At 47.7% G+C, this 19100-nt stretch overlaps 1 protein-coding gene across 2 annotated transcripts in view; it reads left to right on the forward strand.

Annotated features, from left to right (window-relative positions):
- SYNPR (synaptoporin) overlaps positions 1-19100 on the forward strand; it is a 110834-nt gene that overhangs the window by 56026 nt on the left and 35708 nt on the right. Inside the window, exon 1 of one of the 2 annotated variants that reach the window (XM_074835835.1) lies at positions 8927-9097. The exons of the other annotated variant lie outside the window; for it this stretch is intronic. Coding sequence (XP_074691936.1) covers positions 9074-9097 — 24 coding nt within the window. The 5' untranslated portion in view covers positions 8927-9073. Of the gene's footprint in view, positions 1-8926; positions 9098-19100 lie in introns of those variants that run through there. 2 annotated transcript variants of the gene reach the window in all.

Genomic DNA, 19100 nt, shown 5'->3' on the forward strand with positions numbered 1-19100 from the left:
GCTGTGGGCTCTGCTTGCTCACCAGGGCCTGGCAATTCAGTGACCGAGCCATCGCCAGGGGAAACTTTGGCTATAACACAGTTTCTCTGGAGCTTTCTGGGTGAGGAGATCCATCAGCCTGCAGGTTCATTTGCACAAACACCATGGGTGAGAAAATGAGCACTGCGTCAGGCTATGATGATTTTAAATCTGAGGGGCTGCTGAGAGCTGTCAGCCAAGGCAGTTTGTCAGGTCCTGCTGGCTCCAGGGGTGTCCTCCTCCAGTCTTGCTGTCTGCACACTGTGAAGACCACCTCCTGGGAGGCAGTTGAGTCTCAGCCGCTGGGGACACCAGGGCTCTCCAGACTGGCCTTGCTGGGAGCTCTCCTGGTTTGCCAGCAAGACCAGTGTGGAGATCCCTGGTGAGATTGCTGGGAGCTTTCCTGGTTTTGTGGTGCCCCTTGGCAGCCTAGGCAATGTCATGAACTGTTTTCTATCCTTTTGTCTCAAACAGTAAAGCAAATAAAGTGATGGAGGGAGGAAGGAGTAACACAGCTCAGGGAAGAACTGTGTTCCCACAGAGGGTTGCACTGAGCACACTTCTGCTCTCACAGTGCACACAGAGGGGTTTTTTAAACCCTGGGATCCCTCGAGTGCTGGTGAGGGTTGTGTGGGAAGCAATGGTTTCTGTGTGGCTGCAAAGTGTTGTGCTGCGGCTGGTGTCTCCTTGCTGTGGGGTGGAGAAGAGGGTGAGCAATTTTTCTGCACGGATTTTTAAACAGCTTCTTTGCTTTTCTTACTCCTGGGTTGGTGGGCACTGCTGCCATCCCTCCTGAGGATGGCTCCAGCTGCAGGCCACGAGTGAAGGTTGCAGCACCACATCTCCATGTGGTACCACCTGCCTGTGGCTGTAATAGGCAGCATGGTGGCTCCTCCAGGAGGAAGAAGACCTCAACTGAAGCAGTGTCCTGTGATTTCCCCCCCCCCCCCCCCCCCCCCATGGACCCAGTGGTGCAGCGAGTGTGCTGGCGTGCTTTGTGCTGTCGGGCATCAGTCACAGCCAAGCGAGGGGCTCCTCCAGCAGCCCTGAGCAGGGCAGGGACAAGCATGATGACTCCAGAGCTGGTTCAGGTGCATGCAGAGCCCTGGTGCTGGCTCCCTCCTGGCATGGGCACCCCGGGCCCTCTCTCTAGAAAACCACTTTGGGAAATGTGTTGTTCCTCCTCTGTTCCTTGCCAGCTCTCAGCAGTTTCTGTACGTGCCCACCAGAGAGCAACCCCGGCACAGGGTTGTTGTCTCCAGAGACAGAAATGGTAGGTCTGAGTGTGAGCCAAATCCATCATCCCCCACCCTTCAGCCCTATCACCTTGTCACAAACCTGAGCTGAACAGTGAGTTTAGTCCCACCGTGTCCTGGGCAAGAGGAGCATCCTGCTGGGCAGGGATGATGTGCTGCCATGTGAAGCCCTGGCATCTGACCCTGCCTGGGTCTTCTGCAGCAAATCCATTGCTTTCTCCAGGGAACAACCACGCCAGCTGTTAGCAAGGAGCATCAGTCCAATGCACAGGGAGCAAGGAGGGGTTCAGACAGCTTACAAAATGTGGATGGGTAAAAATCTTGTGCTTTATGCAGTCTCCTGAGAAAGTGCACAGGCAAACTGCTCATCTCATAGAATCATTTAGGCTGGAAAAGACCCTTAAGATTGTAGAGTCCTACAGATATCTCAGTGGATATCTTTGGTGCTTGAACATGTAGTTGGGTGTCTCGGTGTGGTTTTGTATGCAAGATACTATCCCAGCACTTGGTGTTTGGGGAAGGAAGAAACCTGTGCTTTTCATGCATCCACAGGCTTTGCAAGTATCAGCTGAACTTCAGTGCTGGCACAAAGTCCCAGGGTAGGCAGTTGCATCTGGGCTTGGAGGTGGGGCTCAGCTATGCAACATCTTACCTGAGCTGCTTGTGTCAGGAGATGGACACGATTTATCTTATCCAGGACAGACAGTGCAGGGGGACCAAATTGCCTGCTGGAAGGACTCATCCCTCTTCTCTGTGCTTTGCTTGAGCCGGAGGAACAGTGTTCATGTGTCAGTGGTGGGTGCAACAGTCCGTGGTACTGCTGAGCCACAGCCCCGGTACTTGCAGAAATGGGCTTTGAAAGAGAGCTGAGGGAAGAAACAACTCATTGCTATTTTTATCCTTGCACCAGCCCCCGGGGATTTCGATTGACAGGATTAGTTATGAAGCCAATATTATGAGTTCAACTATGAGTGAAATAACACAACTTCTGTGGGAAGCAGAGTAAAAGAGGCAATTATACAGTAGTTTAATAACAGTGCTGTGCTGGCTGGGTAGCTGAAAACTTAGAGTTGACAGTAATTAGGTTTTTTCATTCTTCATGTTAATAGCTATAAAAGTTACAATAGAAATTAATCTGATTCTCTTTTATTCCATGCTGTTTTCATCATCCAGACTGTGCCCACTTGGCCTTCAGATTATTATTTTATATGTTTTTAGTGTCTGGTATTTAAGACGTACAGAAACAGGACTTAATGTTGAAAAACGCACTAAGAATAAGGGGGTGGCAGTAACACTCTTCTAAGCATCAGAAATCCAGGGGATGCTTGGATAGACTGTGAGGGCTTTCCAATTTGACTCACTCTGAATAACAGCTGGACTTCTAACCACAGGAGTTATTCCAAATCATTTAAAATTACAGTAAAAATGAGATGTTAGAACCGAAGCACTCTTTTGCCTGCCTGTTACTGTAATGTGCCATGTGTAGATAAACTGTCGGGAAGGAGGGAGGTGCTGCGGTGCAGCAGTCTGTACGCTGGTCGCTCGCTGCCCTCACCTTCCTTCTGGGATGGGGTGAGAGTTGATGCAGTGATCTAGTTTTGGGCTTTGCTCCCACCTCGGGCTCTGTGCTGGGATGGCAGCGTGAGTGGAGGGGGGTATTTGTCAGCTGGCAAAGAGCTGGACTTGTACTCATTCAGTCAAGAACCTGCGTGGTCCCTCAGGTCTGTGGAGCATCTTCTCTTCCCAACCTTTGCTGCTCCTCGGCAGCCCTGCGGTGCGGGCTGGCAGGCTGGGGCTGTGCAGGCATCTCATCTCCCTGCCGTTACATCCCAAGTGATGCTTACTTGTCAGCTGCCCTCCTTTCAAGCGCTGTCCTTTTCTTTTTTGTGTCTAGACAGCAGTAAGTTTTCTCTTATGCCATAAAAACTTGAATTACTTCAGCAACTGTGTATTTCCAAACTTGCAGGGTAAAACTTGATGAGCCAGCAAATGTGTGGCGTTTCGGCTGCTTATGATCGTAGCTTGAAAGCGCTACATAGCACAAAGGGAAGAGCTCTCAGGCTTGCTCTCATAATTGAAAGCTCAGGATGGGATATTTTGCTTGGAGGCTAAAAGTATTCTTCCTCTTCCTCTCTTTTACTTTATAATGTAAAAGAGACAGGTATGATAAATGATATCCTCGTCCTGATGATGTGAAGAGGATTGAGTGTGAGGTTGTGTATTGCAGCTCCAGTGCTGGTGGGATCTCTGACACATGCAAGAAATATGCTCTGCAGCGGCACACCTGACCTCACAGCAGAGCATGTCTCTTATTTTCTTTTCCTCTGCCATGGCAGGAACATCACAGTTCAACTCCACACTTGTGCTTTAGTTTTAAGCCACTCTGGAGATGCCCAGAGCCATTAGCAGGGCAAAGGCCACCTCCAGGTATGCTGCTACCCCATTTGCTACCGCTGCTCGACAGAAATACGTTGTGCTTTTGGCAGATGCAAATGCTCCAGATGGTACTGGGAAAAGTGCAAATGAAAGATTTGATTCCAGCCCTTCTTCACTTTAATAAAATCCTGTTCATCTCTCTGGTAGAGCCTTTTTTTTCAGGGGCTTTTAAAAATGCATCCCTCCTCCTTTCTCTTACCCCTAACTCAGAGCTTGTGACCTTCAAGCTCGTCCCCGTGTCATTGGAAGGTGTGTTGCTCATCGTTGCAGTCTGCCATCCAATGTGTGTGCCATCCAGCACGTCATTCTGGTGCTGAGATCACAGTCTGTAAAAACTGGATATAATCCATTAATCAGGGTGTCCAACTGTCTCTGTGGTGGGACCAGTTGCCAGGTTTGGGCCAGGTGGACAAGGCAGTGAGCCGTTCATGGGGGTCTCGGCATCTGGCCATGCACTGGTGTGGTGCAGACCTTCAGCACATGCCGATACAAATATTCCCTCGTGCCCTGGGTTCCCACCACCCCCAGCGTAACTGCAGCAGAGGCAGGATGTGGCTCGAAACACCCGGTGCAGCTCTTAGGCTTTGCATGCTGCCCAAGTAAGCAATGTCCTCCTGCAAAACCATGGTGGAAGAGCCAGGAGGCTGAAAGGAGTCACCCTCTGGGAGAGGTCCAGCCCATGGAGCACTACCTGGACCTAAATTTGGCTCAGGAGGATGAGGGAGAGGAGAGCTGTCATCTGCCCCATTAGCTCCATCTGGAAGAGCACGCATGCTCCCAGTTGTGTGCTGTGCTGACTCTCATACAGTGCCCGAGTCACCATCCTGCATTAGCTTAGTCCAGCACATTTCCCTGTTACAAAATTAGATCCATTTTGCAAATTGCTGCTGCACTAGTAATTGAATTGAAAGGTAGCTTTTTGTTGGGGTTTTTTTTGGTGGTTTTTTTTTTTTTTTTACTGGAGTAAATCAGGAATAAGTCAACAGAATCAAGCCCTTAGTGCTTTCAGCAACATGCTCATTTAAATTGGATGCAAGAGGGTGTCTGTGTTTACATTTGGCCTGCCAAGAATCTCTGTTTCAGAAACTGGCTTACATAATATGTCAAAATTGGTTTACTCATTAGCATTGCAAACTGCGTGAAACAAGCCGCAGATTGATAAACTCGCAGCAATATTTGCATCCAGAGCCGAACGGCACAGGGGGAGGGGAGGTTCATTAGGAAACGTTCCATTTCCACAAGAAAAACAAATGGTTTCCAGTTATATATCTCAGACTTTGTTAATTTTCTGTCTTCCCAAATGTAAATAAAGATTGAGAGGGAAATGTGAAAATCTCCGTTGGCAAACAGGCAGCCCATCTTAATATTTCCTGGGCTGACGGGTTATTTGCAGCAGCAGCTCCAGGTTGGCTGATTCTCCTCTTGCCGGCCGGGGCTGCAGCCCCTCTGCTAGGCTCCAGCCTGCTTGCACAGCCACTGCTGCCCTGATTGATGTTTCTTCTACAGCACAGGTGGGATGGAGGCTCTGACGATATTAATTAGCTCCTCCAAATGTGGGGTGAGCACAGATATAGTAGCATGGTCCAAAGGGCCCACAGTGGTGCTGCCTGCTCCTGCCTTATCCTGCCCAGGGTGAGCGTCGGTGCGATGCAGCCTCGGGCAGAACTGAGGACTGTGATGTTGAAAAAACTCCAGCTCAGGTCCTCCATGGCAAGACCAATAAAACTTCATCTCCACTGCATGGTGTGGGATTTTACAGGCACCTGTAAATCTGCACACACACATGCGAGCATGAACAGGGCTCCCAAGGTAACACGAGCACGTATGTTAAGAGTAAAGCAACACAGCAGTGAGAGGGTCTGAGTGCTTTTGGGATCCCACTATGTGGGCTTTAGGTACCCTGTGGTGGGCTGGGAGCTGGGAGAAGACACGGCAAAGTGTGGTGGGGAGCCAGAACATCCCCATCTCATGCTGCCCTGATGCCTCCCCTGACTGCTGCTGTACCCAGGGAGAAGTCGTCTCTCCCCAGGCTGCAGCCCTCACTATTACTGGTGTCGCTGCATCCCTTTTAGCTGTGTTGGCCATGAAACCTCCTACAGGCAGGGATTAAATCTCTTCAGACCCTGAGTGATGTGGCAAAGCTGGTGGAAATCTGCCACAAAATCTGTACAGCTTTTCAGTAGTATCTAAAGGAGTTTGGGGCTTAAATCCCCTGAAGCTTTTTAGTTTGCTTTGAAACTCCCGACTTGAAAATCAAAAGTGGAAAGCTCTGATACAGCAGAGAGAGAAACATGGCATAACAGCACTGGAATTGGCAGCAGCTGGTTTTATGCTTGGTGATGCTGAGTGCCTGTCCAGTAGTTCAGATGAATTTTTGAAAGGAATCTAATAAAGCTGAAAAAAGCACCAGCCTGCAGTGCTGCAGGGTCCTCCGCAGCCTGACAAGTGTTTTGCCTTGTCAGCAAACACCAACACATCCACTTTCAGCAATGTTAGACCTGATCCACAGCGTTCATGATGTGTCACTGGTTTGGAAAAAAAAAAGCAGGCTTTGATCTCCTTATGCCATGGAGTTCATGTTGCAGTGTTTAAAGGAGCTGTGCAACAGGACGGGTTATCACCTGCTGCAGCCCATCGTGCTCTGGCTAAAACTGCATCCTGCATCCCCATGTCCTGCACAGGTGCCCAAGTGGACACGTATTTTAGAGGGCTGAGACACAGCAGCTCCCAGGGGTGCTTCTGCAGAACTGTTTCAATGGATGTTTTTCAAAGTTTTCAGAAGACTTTAGTGAGTTTAAGTAACAGCAGTTGTTAGCTGTGGGAAGGGAAAATAAAATTATCTCACTGGAAAATGAAAATGAGAGGTGTTTGCATTTCACTTACTGTCACACCTTGCAGCAAGAGGCTGGTCACCATGAGATACAGCGAGTTTCAGTGCCAGCTGGAGAGCTGAATGCAACGAAAAAGGCCAGGAGCAATGAGATGTATCAGCTGGGGAGCTCAGGCAGGCTGAGCATCCTCCTGCCATCCTCCGCCAATGTGTGGGAGCAACCCAGGCACCCACAGGCTGGAGAAGAGCTCTCCCAGGGGTGTGGGAGAACCAGCATCACCCCTTGTGCTGATGCAGTGAGTAGTAAGTTTTGTGTGGCCTTTGGTCACCTTTGCCTGTCACTGGCTTTTGGTTCATGTACCTCTGCGGGTCTGCGTTATTCCTACAAAACCTCCTCCACACTTTCTCTGGGCTGCTCAGTCTCTTCTAGAGATGGCAAGGAAGAAGGAGTGAGATGTGTGAGCCCTGTCCTCGGGGAGGAAGGCGTGTTGGCCAACGCTAACCAGGCGAATGCTGAGACACTGCTGCAGCCGTTGTGGTGTGAGTGTGGCTGCAGAGTGCGGTTCCTGTGTGGATAAGGCATCAAAGGGCTGCTCACGGTGCAGTGGGAGGCAAATGCTAGCCAGCTCTGCAGACCAGAGGTGCCGAGTTGTTTAATCTTTGTGGCTGGGACTCAGGCAGTGTGCACGGTAGCTGACAAATGCTTCCACGTACGTTAAAATGCAGCGAGCAGCAGAGCAGGGCTTCAGCCTGGAGAACTCTCTCAGCACCACGATGTCTTCTCATTACAGCATCAGCCGGCATCAGGCTGTATCTGTTGGAAACACGGGGCCACATCATCAGCGGTGACATCTGCCAGCGTGGCAATGCGGCTCCTGCTTGTGGGAAAGGGGCCTGGAGGGCTGTTGGAGTCACCTCTGTGCCTGGATTGTGCTAGAAGTGCCAGCCCTGAACAGATAAATTGAACTATCAGATGAATTCAGTTCCCTTGGTTTTATCTTCAGGATTTTCCCTGTGAATTCCAGCTCTTCTTGCACAATGTAAATCCCAAGCCACTGGGGAAAAGTAATTGTGCTCCAGTTTTGCTGCATAGGGAACTGTTGTCACCCAACAGGTGTTTCTGTGTACCAGCATGTAACTTCTGTCTCCGAATAAAAGAAAGTTCACCTTGTGTCTCATTCATTGTCACGTGTATTTGAAAATATTTGATGCAGCGTGTAGAAAAGAGGGCAAAACAGTGATAAACCTGGGGCTGATAAATAAATAGCATAAAGTGTGATTCACAGTCTCAGTTCCACCAAACAGCGCTGGGGCGATGGGCTGGTGATGACGGAGGCTCCCAGGGTAAGCGCAGAGCCGGGAGCCTTGCAGAGAGGGATCCGCGGATCCATTTTGTGCTCTTAATGTGCTGAAGTCCTGAACGCTGAGTGGAGACACGGGACCAGCCTGAAACCCCTCTCGTGAGGAGGTTTGCAGTGACAGGGCGTGCGGTTTGTGTCTTTGTACAGCTGCCAGGGGGAAGCAAATGTGGCATCTTTCCAGAGAAGTGGCATGCGTTCGCCACCGACGTGTCCTGTTCGCAGGCAGGTTCCTGTATGTTGGAGGCAATGAGCTTACCTCCTGCTACCTTCTCCTCCTCCTTCCAACACACACAAGGGCACAGTGATTTTGTTTGAGCGGATTAATAGCACAGAAATTTTCCCTTTTGGTGCAAGGGACCCTTGGGTTTCCCATAAGTTTTCTCTGATACACAAATAGGGACAAAAGCTTGAGTTCCAGGAAGACGCTTTGGACGTCTGGTCCTGTGCGAGCACAGGAGGAGCTCAGTGCACATGAAAGTATGGGAGACCTGAGGGGTCTTTTCTCCTTTCTGGATGGGCTCCTTGCTGTAGCTGCAGGGCAGCTTTCTGAGATGCAGTGAAAGGCATCTCAAAATATAACAGAGAGTCCAAAAAGCCCCCAAACCCAGCAATGAAGAAGCACTGCTCTGATGACTGTCTGTAAGTGTCAGAGCTTTGGAGGATCTTTAAGCTTAGTACAACTTTAGCCCAGAATTGTGAACTGTTTCTTTCCTATAGAGCTCACACAAGGGCTAAAGTGATGCTGCATTAGCGGTGGGGAGGAAGGGGTTGCATCTCCCAGCCCGCTGTGGTGGTACCTGCACCACAACAAAGCAATCAGCCTCTCACCGAGGGGAAAGTATTTGCTTTCTCTACTTAGCCTGTGTGTAGTCATTGTCTAATAATATGAGCATTTTGCCATCCCTCTGCAAATAAGGCTGAGGCTGCTGCCTGATTGGTATATCATCTCACTTTCTCTCAGCATTGATTTTCTTGCTCTCCTTATTTGCTTCATAAAAAGCGAGGCAAGGAGCTGGTGCTCGCTCTCTCCCTTTCCCTCCCTCCCTCCCTCCCTCTCTCTCTCTCTCTCTCTCTCCCTCCTGTGAGAAGCTTTTGGGAGCCTTTATTTTTAGTATGAGACAAACCTTGCTTTATTTCAGGAGACGCAAGTTGGATTATAAATCCTTTTGTAAATGTGTATGGTGATATTTGCTCCGGTAAGTTATATGCATCTCTATTTATTTGTGTAACTGTACTGTTTGGGGGAGAAGTGGGGTTTTACAGGAATCGTGAAGCCTACAAAATTGGTTTTAGGTTTGATTTCTTTGTACTCTCATGCTGAGCCCAACTGTTCCATGGTTTTAGATACGTTGAAATAATTTTGGTTTGTATTTTGCTTTGCAGAGGGGGGTGCCTGCTTTGGAAACTTGTTTTGCACTTCATTTTACAGCAGAAACGTGGAGAGTGAGGATTAAAGGGAAAAGGAATTCTGATTTATCATGTTTCTTCTGGCATTTTGAATCAAAGATGCCTCAAAATAATGCAGCAATATTTGATATAAAAGAAATCAGTTAGAGCTATTTAATATTGATCGAGCTGAAGTATGAATATCTGACTGCATATTACCTTAGAAAGATCAATCTGAAGTATGGCAGATTGGCAGCAACATGCTCCTCATCAAAATGTACTAATGAAATAAAGAAAATCTTTAAAGTAATTAAGAAAATAGCTTGCTTTTCAGAGTGTAACATCATTAATACAGGTCAATAGACTGTTGCTCTGACTTTCTGCTCCCTGCCTCTGCCTTGTACGGCTCAGCAGCCTCATTCCTCAGCACTCTCGGCTAACTTGGAGACCTCTTTGTTACCTGTAAATAACAGCAAGGTGCAGTTATTTATCTCTCCCCGTCATAGCTCCTGGTGTGCTTTCCAGGCAGTACAAGACAGTGATTGTAATAGTACGGCTAAGGAAAACAAGATGTATAGCTGGAATACTTTCAGACTACCTAATAAATACTTGAATTTGCAGCATTATATTGATTAATTTATTGGCACTTTGATTCTTTCATACTTGAATCTTATCCATGGGAGTCGATTGCTTTGATGTTTCAAAGTCTTTCAAAACTCCAGCTGTAGCACAAGCTGGAGCTGCTGTGAGAACATGCTTGAGTGTATACCTGCTCGGAAACTCAAAGTATTAGACGCAGAATAATTTGGGTATAATGATTCCAGGGTATGCTAATAGATACATGAAGTGTACTTTAGTAAGATGTTAGAGGACTGTAACTGGAGAACGTAAGGATGTTGTGCCTGCCAGTCCAAGCTAAACTCTTCCAGAGAGAAATTTCAGATTGCCAGTAACTGCTTAGTCATTTGGACCAGTTTAATTGTTCCTTTTTTTTTTTTTCAAAATGGAATAGTTGCACTTGCCTGAAGAGCAGCTGATGGGAGTATTTTGCGGCGTGCCCCTCTGCAGAGGGCTCGTGAGCTCTGCTGGGGTCTGTGCTGTGGCTGCCCAAGCCCTGGCTGGGCAGGAGCCGGTGCCGGCGCGCAGCATCCCACGGGCAGCCAGCCAGGCGCAGGGCGTTGTACAGGCGAGCCCACGCACTCAGTTCCTGAAAATGTAGTTAATAGGCACCCAGTTCAGTGGCTTTTTGGTTTTTACATGATTGCTGTTTCATAAGGACCGTACATATTTATACCAGCTACATAACTTGAATGTATGTGCTCGGCACAGTGTTAGAGAACGTGGTACATAACAATAATTGTCTTTTTCACAGTCGTTTAACTCCTTAGGAGTGGAGGGCATGGGTGTCTGAGCAGTGCACATCTCACACACTTTCTAAGCATAATTCTCCTTGTCTGAGGACAGTGTTAAGCATTTCTAACTTTGCTGAGCCTTGTTATCTGACTCAGTGCAGTGTCCTCCAGGTGAGCAGAAGGACAATGGTCAAAGAGCACATTTGGGTAAATCTGGAGGGGAAGGGTAACATGAACCAAGGAGCACGATTCCTGCTTCCTACCCCACAAAACTAAAGGCCTGGGTTTTCTGTGCCACATAACTCATCATAGCAGGGGTGCCAGACTGCCCTGAAAGCTGGGCTGTGGTTTATTAAGGAAGCCAGTTGAGCTCATCTTAATAGCTCTGAAGCAGGAAAAGGGGCCAGGAATAGTTGGTTTGTCTGCACACAGGGGGAGGTCTCACCCCTGTCCCCGAAGGCAGGCCGCCAGCAGCCAAGGGAGTGTAAGGCACAAAGTGAATAATGTGGTTAAGTCCATCACTGCAAGACTTTCCCTTGGCAGAGGAGCTTGTGGCTGAGCAGAAATGATCCCTTGAGCCCTACATGCTGTCTCTATAGGATAGAGACGAGACAAACTTGGGGGACAGGAGAACTTGCCCTGCTCCTCATGTTGTACATACAAAACTCTTCAGTGTTCATGGTTTTCCATCTGTTGCCTTTTGCCCGTCCTAGTGTGCAATGTGTGGTGCTCCTTCATCTTCAGCTACTTGGTGGTAGCAGGTCTGGAGGCAGCTTCTCCCCAGTCCAGTACCCCCAACCACCACTCGCCTCTCGGACCTTGGAGCAGCCTCCATCACCTCCATCACCTCCCATCCTCTCTGCAAGATGACCTCAGGTTGATGTGCAAACCAGGGCTCGATGCAGCTGCTGGGACAGGTTCACAACATGGTGCTTCACAAGCTCCAGGGCTGAAAATGTGAGATATGTGCCAGTGGGATGGAGGAGCCGCTGTCCCTTTCTAGCAGATGCATCAGGGTTTGAAAGGAGTTTGAAAAATTATTTTAGGGGTGCCTGGATCCTGGGGAGCTTCTTTTCCTTTGAGACCTGTCTCCTTGGCTGCTCCTCTAGCAGCTCAAACAGTTCCCAGAGAAATTCCTTAAACTCTTAAAAAATCGATTTCTTAAATATCAGGTTCCTCCTGAATTCCAGATATTCTTTTTTTAGCCAGGTCCTTGGAAGACTTAATGAGTTAATCCTCTGTTAATCCTGTTCAGATCAATAGGTGCTCTACAGAGGGAAAGGTATTTGTGTTGGTGTTGGATAGCAGCTGCCTGTTACTGCTGGTGATGGCAGGTGGTGTTTTATTCTTCATGTCACTCTTGATTAGGGGTTCCTGTGCAATTGTATGACCATTTTTTTTCAGGGAATATTTCCCTCTACATAGGATGGCAAATGGCAACTTGACCTACAGTTTGGTCTTTCCTGATTTTGCCTTTGGGTTCTCTTTTCCTCAGAAACTGAGCACAAATCATTTCAAATAGTAGCATGGTACACCCTCGCAAATACAACACGCTTGTGTGTGGTGGGCTGGGGGCTCAGCCCAGCTAGTCTGAGCAGAACTGGGGTCCCTGGGTCCCTGCCTGAGCCCTGCCTGCACAGGTACCACCGTGGGATGCACACATGTGGGAGGGCACAAGGAGAGCTGTGGATTTGGGACAGGCAAGAGCCACCTCCCCATTCAGCACATCCCTGCTCCTTCATCTAGAGCTGGTGCAGGCAGCCTGATGTAAGATGAAGAGAAGCTGCTGCCTGCCAGCACAGCACACATGTGTCCATACGCAGGGTGCAGGGTTGCTAGAGTCTAGGCAGGCCCAAAGGAGAGATTTAGCTCCTCACCAGGGCGTGCGGTGGCATAGTGCCAGCCCTGAAGATGTTGGAAGGGGCCTGTTGGTGTTTCTGGGCTGCAGGCAAGGTTGGGGCTGGGGGGACACACTCCTGCCCAGGCTCATGGGTTCAGCAGGAGCAGAACTGTGGAGCGCTTGCTCAGTTTTTATTTAATTCAGCGTTCAGTGCAGATGGAGGGTCTTACTGTGCTGGTTCTTAGTTTGCAAATGTGATTGTTACCCTTCAGCCAAAGGGCTGCTCAGAGCCCTTGAACCTGCAGTGAAACTCCTCAGTAAGTGAGCTGTGGAGCCAGAGACACGACGATACTGTGAAACTCTTCAGCCTTCCTCTCCTGTCATGTACAATCTCTTATTTTGGAGGGAAAAAAAAAAAAGAGAAGGAAAGAAAGGAAAATGAGAAAGATGTGCTGAGCCCTTCTGTAGAGACAGGGGAAGAGGCAGGTGATCAGCATGGGGTGCCATATCTGCAGTGCTGCGCCTTTCCTCTCCTCTCCAAACTGCCGGGTGCCGGGGCTGTCTGTCTGTCCATCCGTGTCGTGCACAGGCTGTCTGGGTGGAAGGGCTCTGCGCCACCTGAATGCCTGCGCAGCGGCTCATCTGTCACTAAACTTCCCCGGCGCCGTGGCAAAGCAAATATGCTGCAGCAGGCTGGAAAGCTGTAAACATATGGGCACTAACAACAGATTAAGTGAGTGATTTAGTCTAAGGGGCTTGGTAGATTACCATAAAATGTATCTTAATTAGAAAAGCAATCAAACTTGTACAGAGTCAATGAGGATGAAACGTCCTTGTTGGCAATAGTGAGCGCTGTGTCCCCCACGCCAGGGGATGGGGATGGTGATGGATGTATCTCATGCCCACTTTGGGGGGTTTGCTGTGGTTTGCCCCATCCAGTTATGGGTAGAGGGTGCTCTCATGCTGAATTATTTGTTCTTTGACCCATGAGGCCGTCCCACGAGCTGCTCAAAATGAGACTGATGGTGAACTCAGACTCCTTTAACAGCATTAACAGACCAGAAACTGCTGAAGGTGGAAGAACAGAGCATTTGCACATTTTCCTTATAACTGTGTGCAATTACCCAAAGATATAGTTAAGTGTTTGCCATGTATAGCACAGCTAGTCCCAGATAAAGGATTGGGGCTTCTAAGTGCTACCATAACACAAATAATTAATAAGTCTATCTCCCTCACTGTGTCCTCATCTTTTTAGTGAGTGTGGCCATAATTAGCTTTCACCTGATTCTGAATTTATAGCATGTTCAATTGCTTTTTCCATTCTGCTTGTGTTTTCTTTGCTTCCTTATTTTATTGGACCTGGTTTTGTTCCACAGGTCTGAATCTACAGATAAAAAAAAGCTAGATAATCATCTCCAGCAGTGCAGATATAAAGATTGCAACAGCCAAAAACATATTGATGCATTATTGGTTTTGTACAAGTGCCTGCTTTCTTCCGGGGTCTGGGAGGATTTGAAGTACATTGGGAAGTGGCACAGAAGATGTACAGCAGCTGCTAGCAGTTGAGAGAAAGGAAAGGACGCCTGGTTATTTCAGAATTAAGTATTTTGAACCACAAAGGAAATGGAGAACATTCAGGCAAGGTTTTTGCCAAGTTTTTTTTGTTCTCTTTTCTTGTGTTTAGAAACAGGTATGGCTGCAGATTTCAGGGAATGTGAATGAAAGGACGTGAAAAGAAAGAGATAGGCAAGAGGTGTGGAGGAGCACAGTAAGGGGGAGGATGTAGAGGAAACAGAACAACTTAAGCAGATGAAGTGTGTCAAGAGCTAGTGAGATAAAGAATATTTTTTTATTTCGATTTAAGGACAGTGTTATTAGCATTTGCTAAAAATATTTGTGTTTAGGTGTTGTTTTTTATGATTAAGTGTGGAGAAAGAGAGCAATGCCACCTCTGGGGACAGAGTATAAGAGCAGTGGCGAAAACGAAGAGGAAAGGGAGGTTTTAATTTAAAAAATATTTCTTGCTCAAAATGTTCCCTGTGAATTCCCAGAGCTCAGCAAAGCAAATGTTCATTTATAGCCCATCATTTTAATTATTAGAAAAGAAATTATTTTTACCATGTGGGCTGATAGTTAGCCAGGAGCAAAATCTTCTTCCGGCCTTTTGCACAGAGGCGGTTGCTGAGGTTGGAGTCAGCTCCAGTGGAATTTTCCATCCAAAACTGTTTGAGATGAGCTGGTGGGTCCCATGTTTGGGTCCCACCTGCATGGGATGCCAGACAGAGCTCTGATATGGAGGGCTTGAGCCATCCTCCCTCCTAAAAGGTGCATGTTGAGGCTAGGTCTGGAGCAGGAAGGGGACATCTGCGATGGTCGCGTTAATGAAGGACACCCCTAATGCGTCTCAGTGGCCAGGGCTGGGTGGTCCATGCAGGGCTTTGCAGACTGCCTAGAAACCCAGCTGTGCTTTTCCCTTGGTTCCCAGTGGGCCTGCTCGTATGAGTGTTGTGGGGCTGAAAAAATGGAAAATGGCCAGACATCATCTGAAGGAGTGCTGCTGCGTGTGCAAGAAGGATTGGAGACCCCATTGCTTAGCAATTTGAAAACACTCTCAAATCCTCACACGAAAAAGCTGTTGCACCAGATTATTAATCCCAAGGGTTTTCTGGATTGCTTCCCGAGCTAAATAATTTTCACCCATTTCCTTAAATCTACTTGAGAAAGGAAACAGAGCCAAATGCAGGCATGCGTGTGTGTGGGGCGGGTGGGTGGAGAGGCAGCAGATGACACCAAATAGCTACACAGCAACACAGGGAGTCGAGAGGAAGCTACTAATGGCCTCTGATGAGCACGGACGTGACAATAATGAGGTTAATGCTCTTTCATTCACCCAGAAACATCTTAGAGAACATATAATCCCAGCTAGTCAATGGGCAATCATTAGGTCATAAATAATACAGCGTGATTGAAGGACAGGAGCCTTTCCTGTAATAATAATTTTCAGTCAGTGCTGACCAGGGGAGGGTTTTGTTGCAGCCCCCATGCTGTGCTGCGCTACGGGGACTGAACTGTCGGAGCATTTTCTGGTCAGAGGAGCACTCCCACCTCTCGTTTCTGCTGTGTGCATCTGTCATCATATCAGGAAAATGCTCCAGTGGAGCCGAGGTCTACCAGGTAGTGCTGGGAAAGAGGAGCTGGAGCTAATGGAAAGAACAAAGACACAAATTAAATAAGGAAATGGTTACAGCAGCATCAAATGCAGCGGGGCCTGGTGGTGATGCTGGGAGAGCTGGGGATGGGGATGGGCTCCCCGGCTGGGAGAAGTACCTTGTCTCAGCCCCAGCGCGGGGCAGACGGTGTGTGCACTGCGTACAACTCTGTTTTTGCAAGCTGGGCTTGCAGTCACCTGCCATCTAATGCTGCGGCGGAGCAGCTATGGTGTAGTCTTGGTTGTCGTTGAGCCTCTGAAGCTGTATCGACCACCAGGGTTTTAGCGACATTAAGTTCAGCGGCACTTTCCCTTTGCAGAGTGCCTCCCATGTGTGGATGTCACTCAGCCATAATGTAAATCCCTGTGTTTATTAGAGGGAGTAAATCCTACTTAGTAATAACTTGGATCACGCTCTGTTTGCATTTATGTTATATTGTGGGCCATTTTAAACCAGATGCTTTTAAACTCACCAAGTGAGCAAGGAAACGAGCAGCCGTCCAACCTTTTTTATTTTATAATTAAATGTTTACACTTGTTACACAGTAAATCCCATATAATCAGCCTGTAAAGCCTGCACAAAACCTGTGTTTTCAAGGGGGAGCAGGAACAGAATTACATTTATGCATGAACCTGAGTGTTTGCTGGGTTGCCAAACCTCACCTGTTAGTAAAAGAAGAACATCACCTGTTAGAAAACCTCTCCTTTACCTGACCATGGCTTTCCTTGCTTTTTGCCTGTGGTGGTTGCAGGTGATTGATGCCAAAGCAGCCCATGAGACAATATGGGCACGTGGCGGGACAGCTGTCATGGGCAAGAAGAAGGGGACCCAGCCTGGGGGTGGCCGCTCTCCTGGGCTAGCAGTTGCGATACTCTGGGCACTGTCACAATGTGGATCCTGGTAGAGACCACTACGGCTGTCTTTTATACCAGCAGTCTTAGGATTGGAAAAGTTTTCAGGCCCAAAAAAGGAGTGCATGTCTCTGCTGAAGTGATATATGTCACAACATGAGTTATTCAGGGATCATATGTACCAAACTAAACAAATCTGTCCAACTTGTGCTCCCACCTCCTTAAAAGAAGAGGGTACAAATGTGGAGTTGTAGAGACTGCAGAGGAAGAGCTGTAGCTTCCAGACTGCTCTCCAGCTGGGGCAGGAAAAGAGCTGCAGGCTGTAAATGCAATGAAACTACCGCTCTGTGATACATCCCAAATGAAGCAGTGTACACCCAGTAATTACCCCAGGTACTCCTAAATCTGTCTGCAGCAAGTATCGATGTATTTTGTTTCATGGAAGACTCGTTGCCAATCTGTCAATGTCCACGTGCAGAAAGCAATTTATACAATAAATAAAAAAAACCCTCAGGTCCTTGTAAATGTCTTCGATTATCTCAAACCTTTGACAAATGGTTAGAGGGCCTGGAAGAGTTTAGCATTTCTGCCCCACTTGTGTAAGTAGCTTTGTCCTAAGAGATATCTTTATTTTCTGCCTGTTAACTCTTCCATGCATGATGCCAACCTTAGCATTAGCTTTCAACTTTATGGCTGACCCATTAAATACTGGATGAAACACATCTCATCAGCTTGCATTACATTTTGAACTTAATAAATAGGAAAAGCATTACACAGATTCTGTCTGGCCATCTGGAGGAACAATGTTCTTTACCTCAACGAATGGCTATCTAATCCTCTCATATACAGTTGGGTTTTATTCTATTAAAATATAATGAGAAAAGACTACCATACCATTATGTGGTGGAGCTAAATGGGATTTTTAGAATAATCAATGGAAGATGAATAAAAAAGATAAAGGTTTTCTTCAAAGAAAAAGAGAGAAAATTGTCTCCTTGGGATTAAAGTATTGTAGAACCAAATTATTATAACATGATCTTTACTCACTAAAAATACCCCAATTTCATTTCCATAAATCTTTCCATTAAGGATCAAATTAAGTTTTTTTTTTTCATTTTAAAAATGCGAAGCATTAAATGAAATGCTGTGCTTTACACAGAGGATGCTGCAGGGTTCCTGCCCACCATGGGGTCAGGTGTTTCCATCCAGCCGCCAGCATCCAGGGCTGCTCTCTGTGTGGTGCCCTAAAATGCCAAACAGAGGTTTGCTGCTGCAAATGCCCCGGTGAAGACCCCAGCCCAGCGGGGATGTCTTGGAGCAGGTTGGTCTCCTCCAGAGGGGTGGCAGTGGCTGGGGACATAGCAGCTGACACCGTGTGCATCCCACCAGCCTCGTCATGTTTTCCAGGAATATCCGACCTTGACACATGGATGCGTAAGAAAGGGCCTCATTCACTTAGCTCAGTGTAAAGCCATACAAAATTGTTGATGCAAGGTTTTTCCTCCAACACAACTGTAGTTGTAGTTCCATTCCCCTTTCAGAAGATGCTGGAAACATTAAGTCTGATAGCCAAGTGAAAGTTATGGGGTGCTTTGTGTGAGATCTGGACAGGTTGTATATCTCCAGCTCCAGCATGGTGACACCAAAAGCCCTTTCCCAGATGCCACCACACCCAGGAGGTGACTGGTCTGCAAGTGCCTCCTGATGCGGGACAGCTGCTTGAGTGGTCCTTCAGCAGCATGTTAAAACTGAGGCACCGCTGGGGTCGATGTTTGGGCAGACGTACAATGTTCCCCAGATGGGGCATATGTGGTTCTTCAGGCCCCAAACTCCAAGGCATTCCCTCATCCCTGGGCTTTCCCCTCCATGCAGACCAGGTCTGGGCAGACATGGGATCATTCTTTGCAATGCTGCTGTTTATTTGTAAGGGGGCACACTAAATCCTAGCAATTAGTGAACAATTGCTTTAGGGTTTATTTCTCAGCGGGAGCAGAATATATTTCAGCTTTCTCCCTGTATAGCTGTTGGAGGAAAATGACTCCTGCTAGTCATCGCCTACCCCCCAGCACTGCGTTGGCTGCGATGCTATCCACCTCCAATTCATCAACCAGTCAAGTTGATATAATTAGGAATCCCAAAGTCAATAATCTGATAATCTCCAGTGCACAAAGCCTTGTATGTAGGAGAAGTGATTCCAGGAAGTCTGCAGTTTAGATCTGTGCAGGAAAAATGCCAGATTTAAAAAAGAAACAGGCAGAGACCTGGAGGAGAGAGTGCTTCCTAATCTTTCACTGGTGACATATTTTGGGCCATCATCTCTGCAGTAAATGTTTTCCCGTACAGTCATTTAGTGCCTTTGAACCTTCCCTTTACAGTCTTAATAATAATGTTCAATTACTGGTTCTGCTCTATAAATAAATAATCTCAGTTTAACGAGACACTCTGCTGGGTGAGTGATGCTGGCTGCGGGGGGATGTCTCTGGGGCCCTTGGAGCGGGGCGCTCCCTCCCCGCTCTCACGTGAGCCGTTGGCCGTGGTGAGCGGCAGAAAGTGTAAAGCAA

Source organism: Strix aluco, chromosome 11 (genome assembly GCF_031877795.1).
Source record: "Strix aluco isolate bStrAlu1 chromosome 11, bStrAlu1.hap1, whole genome shotgun sequence".
Classification (NCBI taxonomy): Eukaryota; Metazoa; Chordata; class Aves; order Strigiformes; family Strigidae; genus Strix; species Strix aluco.